Raw genomic sequence first — 19,529 nt, forward strand, 5'->3', positions numbered from 1 at the left:
CGGAATAAATTGTTCATAAGTTAAAAATATCTCATTGTAACATCCTACTCTATAACTAATCATATTAATCTAGTTAATATTATTGCCATTACGAATTTATTGCATTACACATTATTAACAAATTGTATTGACAAAAATATATTATTTGATTGCTTATCAAGATTTTACTATTTCTTTTTTCATTTCAAAATTGTGGTTGGCTAATTAACAATCTAAATTATACATCTTTCCAAGTATGATATGTATAATATACAATAATGCCGATTTGATCTATACATCCTTTAAATATAGAGTATTCCATCATTTTCTTACTGATAGATGTGTATACCTATATGAATTAAAACGAGACAGGTTTATGATAGAGACATAAAATTATCTACTTGTTTTAACTTTTATATCTAAGCAAAGTAAAAATGCGGTCTATACAGGTTTTTTGAAAATTCAGTTTTCCAAGATAAAAGATAGCCTTTTCGTCTCTGGGATGCAAACTATATCTGGACCAAATATCATCAAAATCGGTTAAACGGATGAGCAGCAGTGAAAAGATAAAAGACAGCCACACTCTCGCATTTATAGTATTAAGTATGGATTAACGCACAAAGCCTTCAAAATTTGCCCTAAAATTGATTTTTTCAAATTTGAAGTCAACTAATAAGCTTTTATGGACAAGTGAGTAAAGAATGAAGCCAGGTAAGGAAAAAAGACTATCTGTACCAATATAATAAAGAGGTAATGTTTGTAAGTTTGGATGTAGGTGGCAAACTCTGAAACTACTTCAATAATGATTTCACTGTTTGAAAGGTAGATTATTCCAGATGGACCATATTATTAATATCCATATTATAAATGACAAAGTGTGTGTGCTTGTTGCTTTGTTTGTTTATTGGTTTGTCCTTCAATCACGTCGCAACGAAGTAACGGGTCGATTTTTTACATGGATACAGTTAAAAACCTGAAGAGTGCTGTAGGCTACTTTTATCCCGGAATATCAAAGTATCCACGGGATTTTTCAAAACTCAATCCACGTGGACGAAGTCGCGAGCATCAGCTAGTAGGCTTATGTACCTAGGCTATATCAAATTTCTCCCGAGGTAAGCCGGGTGGATAAGCTAGCATATGTAAAATTATAGTTCTCACAGATAGGTATAATGTATAAATGAGATCTCACTCTCCATTTCAGCTTTATGTCAACTGGTATGTCAAAAGTACGGTTCTCCTTTATTAAGGACTAACTTCCTCTTTTCTTGTTTGGTGGCTTTTCGTAGTGCCAGCCCAGCACAATGCACTTCGCCAGTGTAGAGTTAACATCATACTTTTGACATGACAGTTGACACTTAGCTAAAATGGCGAGTGAAATCTCAAAATGTCTCAATATACACTACACAGCTTTGTCAATAACAAAAAACGGGCTGAGTTGAGTACCCCCTTCTTGGGAGTCAGTTAAAGTTAGGAAAATGCAAATCAGAAAGTAATTTGCGTTTCGATTGCAGTAGAATGACAGCTACAATATCACAATCGCAATCAACTCTGATTGGTTTATGCTCGCTAAACATTGTTGAAACAAGAATACCATACCCTCATAGCTTTAGTTTTAAGTTTACGTAATTAATTAATTATCACCACTATATCATCTTTCAAATCTAACAAATCGGACAAACAAAAGGTGTACAATAGTACCTATTTTGAATAAATCATTTTGACTTTGACTTTTTGACATAAATTCAGCCAATCACAACGATTGCGATTGTACAGTACCCGGCAGAAAATATTGCACATCGAACTTTAGAATGAGATAACGGTTTTGTAGAGCGTCGTCTCTGTCGCAGAGGCCGACAAAACGTCACACATGTATGAGTGACAGAGACAACGCTCTACGAAGCCGAAATCTCTTTCTAAAGTTCGATGTGCAATATTTTCTGCCGGGTACTGTAATAATGATTGATGCAGTTTTCCCGCTGAATTTTTGAATTTTTTGCAGCTGAATAGTTTAAACAAGTAGCGTACCAATGAGATATTAGTAACAAGTGTGGGCGCTAGAACTAAGACCGGTGCTTGCGGTTGATGGTCTGCATCATGCGGCAGCCCCACCAGTCCTCGAGGTTGAACGGCCTGAAGTTGGCCAGCTGACGCGGCGCCAGCACTTCCTGATAATATCTAGCATCTTCGCTGCCTCTTTCCAATTCACGGGTCACCTGAAATTGGAATTAATCTTTTCTTTTTTTTTTCTTGCCATGAAGCTCCTTTATATCATGGCAGCTTTATTGCTACTACCATCTAGCCTATGGGCTAATCCTAATAATATTATAAATGTGAATGTGTGGATATTTAAATGTTTGTTACTCAATCACGCAAAAAGTACTGGACGGATTTGGCTGAAAGGAATGGATAGATTATACCCTAGAATTAGATTAACACATAGGCTACTTTTATCCCGGAAAATCAAAGAGTTTCCACAGGGTTTTGAAAAACGTAAATCCACGCGGACGAAGTCGCGGGCATCAACTAGTTAGTAATATTATTGTAGCTTAAACTTCTACTTATGATTAATTTCTAAATCTAATTTACAGTCCAATAACTGTCCTTAGTTTAGATTAATCATTTGTGAATATAAATAAGAAGCACCATTTCTAATGGAAGCTATACTCTATCCAAGGAGAGAAGTTAGTACTCTCTCTGTTATGTATTTCCATACAAATGACAGAGAAAAAAAGCTCAAGGGGAATTAACAATTTCGAGTGGCCAACCAAAATATAGCAATAATGTTGTTGTTGTTATGATTGTTGCTATTTGTATAGTACGCGACAGGTCGAGATGGCAATCGGGGTGGGGAAGCCCCGCACAGCTCCCGCGCTAGCTTGGTGTGGGATAGCGCGGCTAACGTGCGGGTGTGCAGGGCGTCCTCCCGCCTCATACCTGCCGCCGAATCTCAACCTGTCACATACTTAGTCTATGCTGACTGACTGACTGACTAATGAAAGGTACAGAGATAGCTTGCATCCTGGGGCTACTTTTTTATTGTCTAAAATACAAAAATTACAAATTTTTTCATACCTTATTCCAAGAGTCAAATATATAATTGACAATATCATCATGCTGATTCTTGTTATTGTTGTTATTGTGATTGTTGCTATTTGTAGTCTGTGCGGGCGGACTGAGCCGTGATCCACTGTGACCGTTGCCCGCGTGGCGTTTGTTTCCCCCCATGTGTGGGAGGGACCTTGGTCCACTGTTTACGTAGTTTGATCTGTAACTTACAAAGTGCCACGACTTAGAGCTCGTTCAGACAGGCTGCGTAAGTGTAGGCGTAGCGCGTACCATTGCATTGTAATGTATGGAACTTTATGAAACATGGCATACCGCTTGCGTGGCGTGAACGTTCACATAAGACGTAATGCGTGCAGTTACGTCTATGAGTTCACTCGCGTCACTACGCACGTGTCACGTGTACGTGCTGCATACGCAATTGATGTGAATCGGTCATTAATAACACATTCAAACACAAGACAGATTTATTATATTGTAGATAGTAGATTTTGGGTAAACTATTTTATTACATGCATTATTTTTCTGATCAGAGAAGTGTAGGAGAGTGATTTTTCATGCAAAAAATTAGTATTTCCTTAAATCTCCCTTGGGAATTTGATGTTTTCAAATGTAGCCTACTCCATCCTTTCAACTAGCTTTATTCCCAAAATTAAGGTGATTTGTTGTTTAGTTAGGATGTGAAGGAAGGAACAAACAAGCACACTTTCACATTTATAATTTTTATTATAGACTAGCTGATGCCCGCAGCTTCGCCCGCGTGGATTGGTCAGATCCCCTGCAGCATCAGGATTGAGGAGTTGGACTCCAAATTTTTTATGAAACAATGTCGCAAAGTTCCTCTATCGATTAAAAAAGAAATTACGCAAATCGGTTCAGAAATCTCGGAGATTTCGGTGTACATAGGTAGAAAAACACAACTCCCTTTTTAAAAGTTGGTTAAAAAAGTAGCCTATTTTACGCCCTGGTCAATCTTCTACTTGCCTGTGAAAGTCCCGTCAAAATCGGTTCAGCCGTTCCAAAGATTAGCCTTTTCAAACAGACAGACAGACAGACAGACAGACAGACAGACAGACAGACAGACAGACAGACAGACAGACAAAAATTTTAAAAACGTGTGATTCAGTTATGGTATCGTTCAAATAACCATATGAGCTTAATATGAGGTAGTTATTTCGAAATTACAGACAGACACTCCAATTTTATTTATTAGTATAGAGTATAGATGAAACAATCAATTTGCAAAATAAATCCTTTTATTTCAACTGTCAAGTTATTGAACCTAGCTTTTGTTCTCTGCTTTTAGTTTCTTCTTGAGTTTCAAACTCACTTTTGGTATCAGAAGCTCAATTTAAAGAATTTTATATAAGCTTAATATTTTATTAATATACTCACTTAATAATTCTACAAACTTAGTAACTTGTTTTAGTATGTGACTGAGTACATTTGGTACACATTTTAAGTAAAATTAAAGGCTATATATGAATTTATTCTATAAATATCTACAATAATTGAGGTTATCAATTTATTACAAATAGTTACAACAAAGTATATGTGAGATTAAGTAGGTAGGTAGGCTTATAGGCAGACAGTATTGTTAATCCTTATCACTGATTCATGCATTGTTGATGTTTTCAACACTGAGATAAGGTTGCCTGATGATAAAAATGAAAATAAAACAAATCATTTTGATTTTGACCAAACTTATTTTGTTTTTTTTTTTTAATCAGTTGCTTATTTTTACTAGAAACAAGAGACTAGAGCATTTAAAAATAAAGCTTCCAAAGAATTAATTGGAGGTATAAGTTTTGATTTATAAATTCCAACAAATAGACTTAGAAAGGAGAAATCTGGGTCATCATTATAAAAAAGCCTTCCTTCAACAATCTTAGATTGCTGGACATTTTACAAATCCGATTGCTAAACAAACACGTAACAAAATCTCGTGAAAGTGCCTAGAACTAAGCGACAAGACAAAGAACCCTTACCTCATATTATTTCTATCCATTTTATAATTAGATAATTTACGACACTTGTTACTTTTACTACTTCTTAATATAACGAACACGTACGCCTAACCATTTAAAGTATAGTTTGTGTTATATAAAATGGGCTAAATAAATGCAATATTGCGGTTATAATACTAATAAAAAGAAATATAATATACAGTATACACACGACGCCACATTTATGGAAAAACATAAAGCTGTCACTGTCACTGTCGTATGGCTTGTCAAATGTCAACACGTCAACATGTCAGCTGCACAGAGTATATTAATATAATCCATAATCCCATTGACATTTAGTTATAAAACGTCCATGATTGACATTGGTCCATGACATTGGTATTACAAGCCATAGGCTCCCGGCGGATACATTAGGTACCTACCCCCTTGGTCTGATGCAACTTTCTTGCGCCACAGCAAGCTGCAGTCTTCCCAATGTAATAAGCTATGTCAGCTATGTATAGTAATGTCAGCTGCAGCACCTACTTAAGGTGAACCACCATGAACCATCTCTGAACTGTGATCGGTTCTGTTAGCTGTAAAAACATAAAAAGTACTCTGTGGCTGTCACGCTGACCTGACAGTCAAAAAAACTTCAAAAGATGAGCATTGAGCAATGCAATGTCAATCAATGTCAATTTTTTTTTTGTTTTTACATTGTCTTTTGATTTGGTCTTTTTACCATTCTTTTTAAATAGTAACTATCTATGTATTTACAATAAGTTTCGCATAGGTAAGGTATTGTGAGAGTATCGGAAATAAAAGACTGAACTGGAAGATATAAACCTTCCACTATGTCTGAGAAAATAGGTTTCGACGAACTTCGGATCAAATACAAGGTAGTATTTAACCTATTTTTCTCTCCGGCTTTCTTATAAAATATCCTAATTTTACTCCAATTTATTACAGGATGTCCTCTCCAAAGCTTTCGCGAACAATAACATGGACTTACTGGACTCATTTTCGAAGAATGTTAACGAAACGGATAGAAAAGCAGCAATGGACCAAGCGTTCCGTGACAAACTTCTCGAGTTACTCATAGAAGAACCTGAGACTTTGGAAAATTACGTCTGTTTCTGCATAGAGTCGTGTAGACGACAGATGGTGACGCCTACCATGCCTGTAGTTCTTCTCGGAGATATTTTTGACGCGCTCACCCTTAATAAATGCGAAAAAATGTTCACTTACGTCGAAAATGGTGTAAATATCTGGCGGGAAGACCTATTCTTTGTCGCTTGTAAGAATAACTTGCTTAGAATGTGCAATGATTTGCTGAGACGGTTGTCTAGATCACAAAACACTGTATTTTGTGGAAGGATATTGTTATTCCTTGCAAAATTCTTTCCTTTTTCGGAACGTTCAGGACTTAATATTGTCTCTGAGTTCAATCTTGAAAATGTGACTGAGTTTGGCGGTGACAATTCTAGTACGTTAAAAGACGCCTTGGATGAGGAGATGGTTATAGATGAAGAGAAAAACAAACACACAATAGATTACAACTTGTACTGCAGGTTTTGGAGCTTGCAAGACTTTTTCAGGAATCCAAATACATGCTACAACAAAATTCAGTGGAAAACATTTGTTGCAGTAAGTTTCAATGAATTCTCTTACCTTTTAGTGACTGCAATTCTGTTATTATGGCTTATTCTGTTGGACAAAATCTCTAAACTAAATTGACAAGTCCGAAGTCTAGTGTTATCCTGTTCGTTTTGACGACTTTCTGCATTCATTTTCCCTTTTTTTTTAAACTTTATTATGTTAGCAATTATTTTGATAATGCATCTGTGTTTGATCACTGTATTTAAAACAAAAGATAAAATCTATGTGCAGAGTGGAGTGTTCAGTCATGGCATCAACTTTCCGGAAATCAACTAAATTGCTGATCGCTGATGCTAAGAGCATTGTGTCTATTGCTGTAACAGCTATCCTTTTCTGGAGGGAATATTGTGAAAGCGATAGCAGTATTTTTAAACCAATGAATTTAGTTTGGAGATTTTATACAACTGTACAAGTGCCACTAAATATTAATCTAATCTTTTTGTAAATTCTTCACTCTGACCTGGTTTCTGCACTTAAATGTTTCCATTTGTTGTGCAGATAAATAGTATAATATATAATAAGATATAATCTATATTTTCCAGCATTCTGGCAGTGTACTATCAGCCTTCTCATCTTACAAGCTCGAAGCTGTTGAGCTACAGAAATCTAAGCTGAATAGACTCAAGACGTACAATACAGATATGGAAACGCAGGAGAGCAAAGAGCAACACTACTTTGCCAAATTTCTGACCAATCAGAAGCTTCTGGAATTGCAGTTGTCCGATTCAAACTTCAGAAGATGTGTCCTCATACAGTTTTTGATATTATTTCAATACTTGACATCTACAGTTAAGTTTAAAATGTATGTGCATTTTTATATCTTTTGTTTAACATAAATATACCTACTTTCTTTTTATTGATAGCCCAGTGGTTAAGAATCCGCCTCCTATTTGGGGTTTTGGTGTTCAATCCCGGGTATGCAACTTTTCAGAGTTATATGTATTAAATAGCTTGACCGTAACTGGAAGCTTTATATAGAGAGTAGCATTTCCGTTTCCGTCGATTTCATGCCAGTTTTCGTACTTTTATTGATGTCATATCCGGTTTTGTGGCGCCACCTGGCGGGGTCGCGCTCAAAGTTTTCGTAAATTGCTCAGCGCGGCCATGGCTTCATTGGCGTTTTGTTTGCCGTCGAAGCAACTTGCAATCAGTCAACACGAAACGTTGCAAGATATTTTATTTTATTTTATTGTGTGGTACTTTATAAAGTGAATTTGGTGAATAATTCGCAGTAAGTACTTATTTTTAATTTATATTACATTATGTAAAATGTAAAATATAATAATATGTACGTGATCAATATTTTTAACGGTTTGTCCGTTCGGATACACACAGTACAGTACACAGTACTTTATATTTATTTGCCAGAAGGTAGTTATTAAAAACTTTTCATACTTGAGACGATGTAACAATTAGAAACCGATTATTAGAAATGAATTTCAAATATTTGAAATTAATATTATTGGCTAAAATTTACCTTTTAAGTCTGTTACAATATGCTCATTTTATTGAGAGGGTACATGACGATAGTTATGACCCCGATTGCATTTTGAAATGAATCCTCTCGGATTTATACGAGAAATTCTTTTAAGATTATGATATGTCTTTTCTAGTTATTGTTATTGTTAATTCAAATTGTTACATCGAATAGTAATGAAATTACAGGTAACCTTTATAAAAATAAAAATATCACACCTGACGATCATCAGGATGAAAACAAATAACAAAGTTCGTGTTTAGATTTTACTTTCAACAGGTTCTAACCATTAATTAACCAGTTTCCAGGTTTTTCAGGTTTAGCTAGCGCATCTTGGTTTTTACGTGTACCTACACAGTACATTAAAAAGTCTTTGATAAAACTCAAGGTTCATAGACCTAGAAACAAACAAAGAGGTAAAAAAGTATGATACCTTGCAATTTCTAGCAGATAAAGCTTATGGCAGCTATCACATACTGCATAAACAAAAATAAGCCTAGGTTTTCCTAAAAATTGTGCTTTCTTGACTTTATTTTTATTCGTATATAAATTAACTGAAAATCAATATTAACTTAAATAATAATATTAAATTAACTAAAATATTGACTAAAATCAATAATCAGACTTCGTCGGGTCTTTCCACAATTAGTGGGTAGCTACAGCATAGAAGGTATTGCGATGCGCTGCGAAATTATCACGAGCCAGGTGGGTCTTTTGGTTACATCCATATGGGAAAAAACGAGTGGAGTTTGTTAATATTTTTTGGGTCGAAAAGAACACATTTATTCAGTCAAAAGCTAAGCAATTATTATTAGTCCGCTGCCTCTCGCGGGGGCAAGGCATTGAAAATGTTACCGTTCCATCGCGTGGAACTATTTTGCATACACTAAGGTAAATTATTTTGATGATTCAAAAGCAATTTCAAAAGTGTATTTGAATAAAGATAAGATAAATTTATTTGACCCAGCAATAAATAGAAAACACATTGAACGCGTTCGCCGCTTCACAAGCACAGAAAATTATAATTGTTGCCGTTCCATCGCGTGGAACTACTCGACATGCACATTGCTTTTCTGAAAAATGGTCACCCGCCCCTCGTAGGGGCAATGCATTTCAAATGTTACCATTTCAATACATAGAGCTGCCATGACTACCTTTGCCGTGCATTGAGCCTATTCAATGATCAATATTATCCACTCTCGTGGGTTGGATACCAGTATGATCAATATCATTTAACCTTCGCAGGGTTGATCCTAACATGAGCAATATTATAACACCCTCGCGGGGTGGATACCAGTATGCTCAATATCATCCACCCTCGCGGGGTGGATGCTAGTTTGAGCAATCTCATACACCCTCACGGTGTGAATACCAGTATGATCAATATCATCCACCCTCGCGGGGTGGATGCCAACATGATCTATATCATACACCCTCGCGGGGTGGAAACGAACATACTGGTAATATCTACAAAGATATCATCAAAAAGTTCTTATCGTTCCTCAATCAGGACTGGAGGTCCAAAAAGGTAAGTAAGCCACAGCATGATTATTTGCACCCGAATTCTCCAAGACAAATCAGAGAAACTAAACCGACCTCGTTCCAAGCAGGTTATTTAGTGCACTGTCTTTCGCAATGAAAGAAAATAGAGGCACCAGAGGTTATACAAAGGTTATTTCAATGGTATCGCATACCAACATTTAAAAAGCCACCTATTGCTTTTCCCAAGGAACTGTATGCAATAGTGCGTAAAATGAATCATGAAGCTTGCACCGCACGCCAAGTTTCCTTTTCACCTTGTTTCTGGTACCGAACTCCGAAGTGTCATCCCGACCAAGATCACATCTTAGAGTACGAAACAACTATGTATGTTATGGCAGAACATTTCATTTTGATAAACATGCAAAGTCTGTTTTCATGTAGTGAAACAGTCTTGTGTCAGTGCTTCTTATTGAGGCCATACGGGAAAGTTAGATAGATTAGATGATAACCTACCTGCCGTTCGGACTAACCACGGTGTCTATGGGTGATATTAAGAGAATGGTGAAGTATGAGTCCTATTTTACTTAATCAACTTGTCATAGCAAGTTAAGGCAAGTACATGCTAAATGTACAAGAGACTTAATACATGTACATTTTTTACATGCATTAAGTTAATATCTACTACAGTCGAACTTACTGTTTTTGGTATATGAAATTTGAGAATTGGTTCTTTGACCACGAAAGAGTGAGTCTAACTATTTAGAAATACTATGGAGACCCTAGAAAATGCCTCCAAAGAGGGCTGTTGGATGTAAGAACAGTTAGAGAAACGCTAGTTAACAAACCAATGACCGCTGGATAATCCAAGATCTATCCAATACTGGTAGATCACTATTATCATTCGTTAGACGTCCACAGCTGGACATAGGTCTCATAAAGAGACTACCACATGCCACGTAATTACACTGCATGAATCCAGCGGATCCCTGCGACTCGTTAAATGTCGTCTATCCATCAAGTGGCGATCTCCACGCTGCACTCCAAGCTGGCAGATGCGATAAATAAATTATAAGGGCTAAAGGAGAAATATTAGCTACCTCCACTAGTTCATGTTCTAGTAACGGATGCTTTGGATCAGGCTTGGGAGCATTAAAAAACAATCTTCATCTATCATGCTCTTTGACAGGAAAGGAACAAATGCTTTACTCTTATCAAAACGATAGTCTAATTTACCCTTCAGAAGCTTCATGAGCTCACTTCTTACGCCTTAGTTCAAGTCTCATTCAAAGTAACGACGAGACGTTACTCTCTCATTTACTAAGAAAAAGAGGAATGATGTTCATTCTTTCATTCATTCATTTGTTAATAAAGCATATTTACAAGGTTTAAGGATGTTGTTATCCTTATTGAATAAAACATTCCAGATACTGGAATTATGGCTTGACAAATACACCATAGCATACAATATTATATCCGGTATGTATAGTAATCATGTAAATAATTTGTATCTAATGTCATAGCCAACCTCCCAGAGTGGCAATACGAGCTTGTGTGGAAATAATATTTGCAAAGTGGGTAATCCTGGAGGTCGATCTATTCACCTCGGAGAAAGCATTCGAAGTACACAACTATGCACTCTTAGATTTGATGGACCATCAAGTCCTGTTTCACGATGCTGTATCTCATGAAATTCCATTGGCATAGTTGGTTTACGCCATTATTTTCAATCCTTCGTCTTGACTCTTGACCCATCTCAATTGGTCAAAAGGAATATTTTTGAATAGTTGATTTAGTTATATAATTTACTCCGATCGAAAGTGTTTGGCGGGCCTCGACCGTTTATATAAAACACAGCCTCATTGACTCGCAATGGGTCTGTCATTGTCTTAAGAAGTCTAGAAATAATGAGTGGTCCTATACATTAGACACATAAAACCTAAGCAGTAAATCACTGCTTAATTTCAAGCGGAAATCTATCTTGATACTATTGAATAAGCTTGAAAACGTTGATCATCATGGTCTTTAAAGAAAAATATTGATACGAACCTAAAGTATCACAATTAGCACCAGTTTTGGCACATAATATAAATGACAAAATTTAGAATTTTCATTCCTCTTACACGAATCTGTAATTGGATCTGTTATTGGATGTATGAAATAAAAGTCAAGTAATGTTTGTTAATGCGCGTTTTATATGTGCTATATTAATGAATAAAATCAAATTTACTCAATTATGTATTCATGTCCAAGCATGTTTCAAAATCGATTTCTTCAGAAAGATTTGAAATCCACCCGTTTGGGGTGCTAATAATAACTTGTTACTTAACTAATCATTTGTAATATCTGCGTTTTTATTACTGCTTACTATTCAGATAACTTCATATTGCATCAAAATCGTGCCTTAGAACGAATGATGTGTATTTAATAAAAATTGATGATTATAAAATTAAAATCTGACATTTGCCCTAAATTCGGCTCAAAATCTGAAATAGACAACCAATCAGAAATTGCTTGTAATAGGAATAGTCATAACGGGTATCTTTACCCTCTTTTTGGATTTATATGTGTAATTGGTAATTAATTATTGAACGACAGAGTATGATATGCTACAAAATATAATATGTACTCTATATTTTATAATGGTTAACGGATTAAACGTGCCTCTCGTACAGTAGGTATAGCAGACTGGGTAAAAACCTTTTTGAAAGAAGCAAGCATATCTGCTACTTCTAGTAGCATACACTCAACTCAGGGAAAATCATTCTTATGATGAGATGGCCCATGAAAATTAGCAATCAGCTAATACAATTCAAAATTTTTCTAAATGTAAAGTGATTGAAGGCAATGTACTTAGTCCAGGTGGTATCGCTCAACTAACTATTCTTCAGTTCTATGACTGATAGTTAAAATTCTTTTCTTTATTGATTTTGTATTCAAATAAACAAAATTTTGTTTATGAAAAAGAACATAATATCATATAAGTACTCATTATGGTACAAATGTTATCACATTGGCGTAGAATTCTAATATCTTTTATGTGGCGTCACCAGGCGAAAACAAACAGGGTCTCAATATAAAGCTTCCAGTTACGGTCAAGCTATTTAATAGTAGCGTTTTACCTGAAAATAAAACGCATATTAAAATACTTACCTCACTGGAAGCTTTCAGTAATTCCTGCCTGGTGATATTGAGCCAATGAAGCCATGGCCGCGCTGAGCAATTTACGAAAACTTTGAGCGCGACCCCGCCAGGTGGCGCCACAAAACCGGATATGACATCAATAAAAGTACGAAAACTGGCATGAAATCGACGGAAACGGAAATGCTACTCTCTATATAAAGCTTCCAGTGAGGTAAGTATTTTAATATGCGTTTTATTTTCAGGTAAAACGCTACTATTAAATAATTAAGCAAAGCAATAAAATGTTAAAGCAAGTGATATTTAATTAAGCATTTAAATATCACTTGCTTTAACAGTGAAGAAAATCATTCTGAGAAAACATGCATGCTTGAGAGCTATCTATAATGTTCTCAAAGGAGTATGAAGTTAGTCAATCTAGACTTTTAAATGATGATGATAAACTTTGACCCTTCTAAAGGCTTCACTAATTATTTGTATAATTCTTGTGTTTCAGGGAATCCCAAGAACTAAAATCTGACCAGCAAGAGTGGTTGAAGGAAACCACATCATTGATATACAGACTACTGGGTGAAACTCCACCCGACGGGAAGCAGTTTGCAGAGTGTGTTAAAAGCATACTCAAGAGAGAGGAACATTGGAACAGCTGGAAAAATGATGGCTGCCCAGGTATGACTGTTAAACCAATTTATGGAGATACTCCCTCCCTTATTAGTATGAACCTGAGACTGTACTGCATAGCAGTGTACTCTTGTAAAAACTCCGGCCAAGTGAAAGTCAGACTTGCATATGAAGGGTTCTGTACCATCATACAAAAAATAGCACTTTTTAATATTTTTTTTCTGTGATATAACTGCAAATTCACGGTTTCATCATTTTAGGTCAACAGAAAGTACCCTTTTGTTTTTAATTCCCATGTCTTGACAGACAACAAACAACCGGTGACCCCGCCGTACAAACGAAGGAAGCACAACTATCGACCCACTATCGACCAAATCTGTGTAATTACACGTCACGCACACAAACTCAACATAAATTCTACGAAACTGGCCACTTAACACCTTCCGATACGCATTTGACACAACGTAGTGATTATATTTTTTTGTTTGACACTTCAATGAAATAATTTAATTTTAAATCGTATCGTAATCGTGCTGTGCAAATTACACAACTTCAAATTGAAGTCTAGGGTTGTCAGAAAATAAATGGGGTAATTTTGCCTAAAAATGAGCAATTTTTTTTTCATTATATTTAGACAAATTTTATATTTTATTTTTGATGACAATCATAATATAACTAAGCGAAAAAGGCTGTTTTGTTAATTAAAAGATTTTAAATTGATATTGAAATTTAACTAAAACAAAACTTATTACTAAATTGTAGTACATTTAATATACCAGTCTCCGTCATAATAGCTGCATGCCAAATTTATCATGAAGTACCTAGGTACCTACGTAATTGGTGTACGTACGTTGGACAGATAAAAACATACGTTTTTATCTGTCCAACGTACTTACCATGTTGTCTTCTATGTTTTTTGTAAATGTATATGTTTGTGTGTGCAATAAAGAAATAAATAAATAGGTAATCAAAATCTTACTACATTAATAATATTATTTAGTTATAGTTAGTCCATGATAGGTTGTTTTGGTAGGCACCCACCAAAACAACCTTAGCGACGAACGGAGGACTCGTCACGCGTGATGTGGTCAAAGATGGGACGCTATACGGATAGCTAGAATATTTATCTTTATTTAGGTATTTTTTAAGGTCATAAATGTCAGAAAACACAAGACAAATAAAATATGAACCCATTTTGAATAAATAACTTTGAATTTGGCTTAGAGAAAAAAAAAACCGCTACCCAAGAGCCGCTTTGTGTAATTTGGTAAGAGATCTACGATATAGGGATGTAAACTTGCCCGGTGTATAACACCAAAAGTAGTGAATAGTCTACTAACCCTGCGAGATACGCTAAATAAAATCGCTAACTGGTACATACTTGGATTATTATTAAATATTTTTAGTGAATATATTGCGTTTTTATATTTGACTTTTTAACTTTTTTATTTTTAACTGTCAGGATACGATTATATAGTAAACATGGTGATGGGCACCCTGTTAAGCAGAGATTTTCAATAAGGCCAGAGGCCCTATACTGTAATTAATCAAAATTATGTAAAAACAGAGTAGGTAAATTTTAATACGTTGCAATCGATAAATTATTATTTTCTAGCATCGAACATCCATCGATTTGTAACTATCATAATAAAGACTAATCTAATGAGATCTCATTTTTTAATAATCATCGTGAAAGGGAAAAATAGGAAAATAGGCAAATTTTCATATGTGAATGGTATCATTCCATAACGCACACATACTCATCAACTGACAGTTCCCCTGCTTCATTTGACTTTTCGGAGCATACCATCCTGAGTATTTATTCATCCAAGACAACAAAGTGATCCTATAAGGATACCTTTTTTCTCTGGAGAAATAGAACTTTAAAAACTTGAAAATGTGCCCACATCTTGTACTGCCATTGTTTCAAACATATCTCTTTTGTTACCAAATAGTTAGAATAGAAAGATACTTGTTATCAATAAAAAACATGAGATCAACATTGTAAAAAAATACTGTTTTTGCATCTTTAATGTATTCTTTGTGACAGAATTTCAAAAACCCAAGCCGCCAGTTCAATCTGAGAGCACTGAAGAAGTGAGAAAAACCAAGAAAAGACGGCGACCAGTTGGTGACATAATCAAAGAATATGAGGCTCAAGATAAATTCTTTATGGGAAAGTAAGGATCCCAAAGCTAAGTGCCTAAGTTCGCAATTAAGCTCGTTTTCACTGCCAATGAACACTCTGTCACTTCTGTAAACATATTTTTACTGAAAAAAAATATATTATGTATATATTTATGCACATATACATACTAGGACCCAATTTTTTTTTTTTTTTTTATTTCTTTTAACAGACTATTTTATTTTATTTGCAGCAATGAGCTCACAAAGTTGTGGAACCTAGCTCCAGACAACTTGGCCGCTTGTCGGACGAAGGAAAGGGATTTTATGCCTTCATTAGGTGAGTTATTTCTCTCATTTATTTCTTGGAATAAATTTTTACATCCTTCTATAAAAAAAAAAAATAGTGACATGATTTTCAAAATTTTTAACCAAAAAATTCAGTTCAACTCCAGTTTATATCAGACAAAAATCAACTGTTCTGATAGTAATTGCGGTTACTAAACTGTGTTGAGGGCGTTCGAAGGGAGTGCATTCATATGGATTAACTTTATAAAAGTATAAAGTGTTTATAAAGTGTGCATCAATAGAGAATTCAACAGTAAAAATTTCATTAGTTTGACCAATGTTTGGGTCAATACGCCAACTAGGCGCCAACTACTTTATTGAAATGTCATTGCAAGATATTTAGATTTTTCCATATCTTGGATGTCAAGAGGTCTTTATTTTGCAATAAAACTGTCATTAAACTTTATGTTCAAGTTTAGTAGCTTAGTAAACAGTAGGCTTTTAACTAGGCATAGCATATTTTATTACAGGGGGGGGCACTAAAAATTGTGAAATAAAAAAATAATCGAAAAAAAACCGACTTCAAAAATTATTTTTTACTTTTTAATGTTTGTGGTTATTGAAGTCGGTTTTTCTTTTTTTGAAAGTTTTTTGGTACCTACATGAAAAAAAAATGTATGTCGATGGTTTAGAGTCGTACATGCTGAGTGGTACGGGCGCGGCTGCGACGGACGGCACGGGCGGCTGGGCGTGGCGCGCGCTGCGCCTGCTGGCGCGCCGCTCGCCACACTTCTTCGTGCACACGAACAACCCCATCGGACGACTGCCCGACTATCTCGAGGACATGGTAACGACTAAAGCCGGCTCCAGACGAGTGTAACGTGTAATGTAATCCACCGTGTAATGTAACACGAATTCTACGTGCAGACGGCACTACGAACATTTCATGTAACGCTCGCGCCCGCGCTCGGGCTGATCCATCGGCTGTCGGTTTTTTGCGCGAACACAAAGGCACTCGCAGTGCTCTGGACTTTAATAATAGATTCGCGTACACAATTTGCTTTGAGTTCGTGTGCCGTCCACACTGTTGATGCTAAATTACAAGTAATCTTAAATTACACATTACACTCGTCTGGACCCGGCTTTATTAAGGGAGACTCTTTATATATTCTTTTCAGACTCTTAATACATAGAAAGAAAGAAAAACGTTAATTTTTTTAAAGCTGTGCCACACATTACCAATACCTACGGGTTTAGGTTATCCCGGTCGGTTCGGTTTATCGGTTATCGGTTAGACCTGTTATTTTAAGTGAATTCAAAGAGTATAATATTATTTAACAGAATTAACCACATTGTAAATGATTTTATATCAGGTGAAGCGAATATCCCGCGAGGCAGCCGCCAATGCCGCGTCGAATAACTCGAACGGAGACAGCAGTAGCGAAAAAGCTATTAAACAGGTAACATTTATATTCAACCCTTTTACCCGACTATGGCAAAGCCAAAAGGAAGGGTTATGATTTTAGCAGTCTGTATGTTTGTATCCAGATTCTACGTGTTCCACCGTAGCGCCTTAATTACTGGACCGACTTTGATGAATGAGGTCTCGATTGATTCGTTTTAAAGGTCCGGGTGATATAGGCTATATTTTATAAGAAAAAAATTGACCTAACGGATGTTACATGAAAAAAGTGGGGGTCTCCAAAAATATTTTTTGTGCTATTGTATCGAGTGGGATGTTAAATGTAAAAGGAGAAAATTCTGAGTTCATGAATATAAATGCACTACAGACAGACAGAAAACAATTTTACTAAAATATTTTAGCGTTTATTAAGACGATCGTGGAACGTATCACGTGGTATGGAAGAGCCACAGAGAGAATAATTAAAAAAAAATCAATAAATAAATATGTATCGCTGCATAGACGCATTATGATGATTTAAAGATGAAAAGATTAATTCGAAAAAAATTGTTATGCTCCCTCCAGTGATACATCATTTTAAAATCATTATGAGGTTTTGTCCACGCTTTTGGAAAAAAAAGTAATGGCTGCCAAAGTTTTTAGTAACAAGCATGGCTATGAAATCTAACCTTATGCGTTGTCACACACTTGATCAGTTATTTATTTACCAGGAGCCTACCGATGAAGAAATGTGTGAGGAGCAAATAGAAACCGACATCATCAAAGAAGAAGATGCGGCCGACATGGATGCTGTAAGTTAGATTTAGATACAACTTTTTTAATTCTAGAGTTCCGTACGTAACGGAAAAATGAAACCCTCGTAGCATTAATTTGTTGTGTGGCAAGGACCTTGTCCTCAGAAAGGACTTGGGGTATCACGTTCATCAATGATCTCTAATTGCTGTAAAAATATTTCAAATTTCTAGTTGAGGGCACTAAAAATAGTCTTTAAAAACGTATTATCATACACTAAATATTAGCACGCGCGTTTGTATGCTAATATTTATTAATCGTCGCAATCGAACGTAAACACACACGAGCATAGAAATCTAGCTAAAGAGACTTTGACGTTGCTCGAGATAGATTTACGTCAAAGCCAATATCTGTAAATCTGAGCAAAGCCAAAGTCTAGATTTCTACCTAAGTTTACCCCACTTAATTTCACTCTATACATTACAGGTGACAGATCCAACTCAAACAGGCGAAGACGACGAAAAAACAACTCGCTCCAGAGTAACCATGATAACCCCATCACAGCTCGACGTTTTAGCCGCCAAGCTGACCGATTGGAAGAAGCTAGCCGCTAAGCTAGGCTACAGACCCGATGAAATACAATTCTTCGAAACAGAAAACGCCACAGATGCTAGCAGGGCAAAGAACATGCTCACACTTTGGTTCGATGACGACGAAGACGCCTCTGTCGAGAACCTACTCTATATCATGGAAGGTTTAAAGATGGCCGACGCTTGCGAAGCATTGAGAAGCGTAATGTGACGATCGGCCAAAAAGCATTGTAAATTGAAAAAGGAGAAGCATTTACATTCTTTGAAGAAGTTATTTTAAGTGTCTATTTTTGGGAACGAATGTACTGATTTGTAAGAACCTAAATTATTAAGGTCAAGTGAAGTACCTATTCATATGAACAAATTTTTTTTTGTGACTTAAGCTACCTTGTTGCCATAATATTCTAAGCTCAAAGCTAGGCTAATTCTTTGAGACAGAAAACGCCACAGATGCTAGCAGGGCCAAGAACATGCTCACACTTTGGTTCGACGACGACGAAGACGCCTCTGTGGAGAACCTACTCTTTATCATGGAATGCTTAAAGATTGCCGACGCTTGTAAAGCATTGAGAAGCGTTATGTGACGGCCGGTCAAAAAGCATTGTAAATTGAAAAAGGAGAAGAATTTGCATCCTTTGAAGAAGTTATTTTAAGTGTCTATTTTTGCGAACGAAAGTACTGATTTGCATGAAGTCTTAGTTAAATAATAAATGTCAAATGAAGTGTGAACTAATTTCTTTGTTTTATTTGTGACTCAACCTACCTTGCTACGACAGTATTCCAAGCTAGGCTGATTGTTTGAGACGCCACAGGTGCTAGCAGGGCAAAAAACATTTTTTCTCTCTCTCTTCTGGCTTTACAAAAATTAGCCAATGTCAAGTTTGTAGTTATTTGTAATAAGTTAGTTAAACTATACAAGTATGGACCCCGTCTGTGCCGGTGCTCGCCGACATACGCACGGCACCCCCTTAGAGCGCTTTCCAGTCAGTTTTAACAAAAAAAAAACA

General features: G+C 35.9%; 2 protein-coding genes across 4 annotated transcripts; one reads left to right on the plus strand and one right to left on the minus strand.

Annotated features, from left to right (window-relative positions):
• Positions 1-1,904: 1,904 nt before the first annotated feature.
• Positions 1,905-5,255, minus strand: LOC123868553 (transcriptional regulator MIT1). Of its 2 annotated transcripts, none has more exons than XM_045911114.1 (3): positions 5,031-5,255; positions 3,052-3,244; positions 1,905-2,192 (listed from the first exon to the last, which is right to left on the minus strand). In XM_045911114.1, the coding sequence occupies exons 1-3, from the start codon at positions 5,048-5,050 to the stop codon at positions 2,040-2,042; spliced, it is 366 nt and encodes a 121-aa protein (XP_045767070.1). In that variant the 5' UTR covers positions 5,051-5,255; the 3' UTR covers positions 1,905-2,039. The 2 variants fall into 2 exon arrangements, with proteins under 2 accessions (XP_045767070.1, XP_045767069.1); XM_045911113.1 differs by having other exon boundaries at positions 1,907-2,192; positions 3,052-3,250.
• Positions 5,256-5,659: 404 nt separating this feature from the next.
• On the plus strand, positions 5,660-19,255 carry LOC123868530 (THO complex subunit 1). 2 transcript variants are annotated; one of them, XM_045911088.1, is made up of 11 exons: positions 5,660-5,887; positions 5,958-6,635; positions 7,190-7,449; positions 13,241-13,413; positions 15,416-15,545; positions 15,744-15,829; positions 16,470-16,624; positions 17,151-17,237; positions 17,911-17,991; positions 18,419-18,619; positions 18,993-19,255. In XM_045911088.1, exons 1-11 carry the CDS (start codon positions 5,843-5,845, stop codon positions 19,104-19,106), a joined length of 2,010 nt encoding a protein of 669 aa, XP_045767044.1. In that variant the 5' UTR covers positions 5,660-5,842; the 3' UTR covers positions 19,107-19,255. The 2 variants fall into 2 exon arrangements, with proteins under 2 accessions (XP_045767044.1, XP_045767043.1); XM_045911087.1 differs by having other exon boundaries at positions 5,661-5,887; positions 18,419-19,255.
• Positions 19,256-19,529: the final 274 nt, after the last annotated feature.

This window comes from Maniola jurtina, chromosome 9, assembly GCF_905333055.1.
Source record: "Maniola jurtina chromosome 9, ilManJurt1.1, whole genome shotgun sequence".
In the NCBI taxonomy this organism is placed as follows: domain Eukaryota; kingdom Metazoa; phylum Arthropoda; class Insecta; order Lepidoptera; family Nymphalidae; genus Maniola; species Maniola jurtina.

What these genes read in the sequence shown, in the direction of transcription:
- LOC123868553 (XM_045911113.1), bottom strand. Translation starts at nt 5,050, where the DNA reads ATGGATAGAAATAATATGAG. An exon ending in ATGGATAGAAATAATATGAG is followed by an intron (nt 3,251 to 5,030) that starts GTAAGGGTTCTT and finishes GCACTTTGTAAG; the next exon opens with TTACAGATCAAACTACGTAA. An exon ending in TATTTGACTCTTGGAATAAG is followed by an intron (nt 2,193 to 3,051) that starts GTATGAAAAAAT and finishes TTCCAATTTCAG; the next exon opens with GTGACCCGTGAATTGGAAAG.
- LOC123868530 (XM_045911088.1), top strand. Translation starts at nt 5,843, where the DNA reads ATGTCTGAGAAAATAGGTTTCGACGAACTTCGGATCAAATACAAG. An exon ending in GATAAATTCTTTATGGGAAA is followed by an intron (nt 15,546 to 15,743) that starts GTAAGGATCCCA and finishes TTTTATTTGCAG; the next exon opens with CAATGAGCTCACAAAGTTGT. An exon ending in GCGAAAAAGCTATTAAACAG is followed by an intron (nt 17,238 to 17,910) that starts GTAACATTTATA and finishes TTTATTTACCAG; the next exon opens with GAGCCTACCGATGAAGAAAT.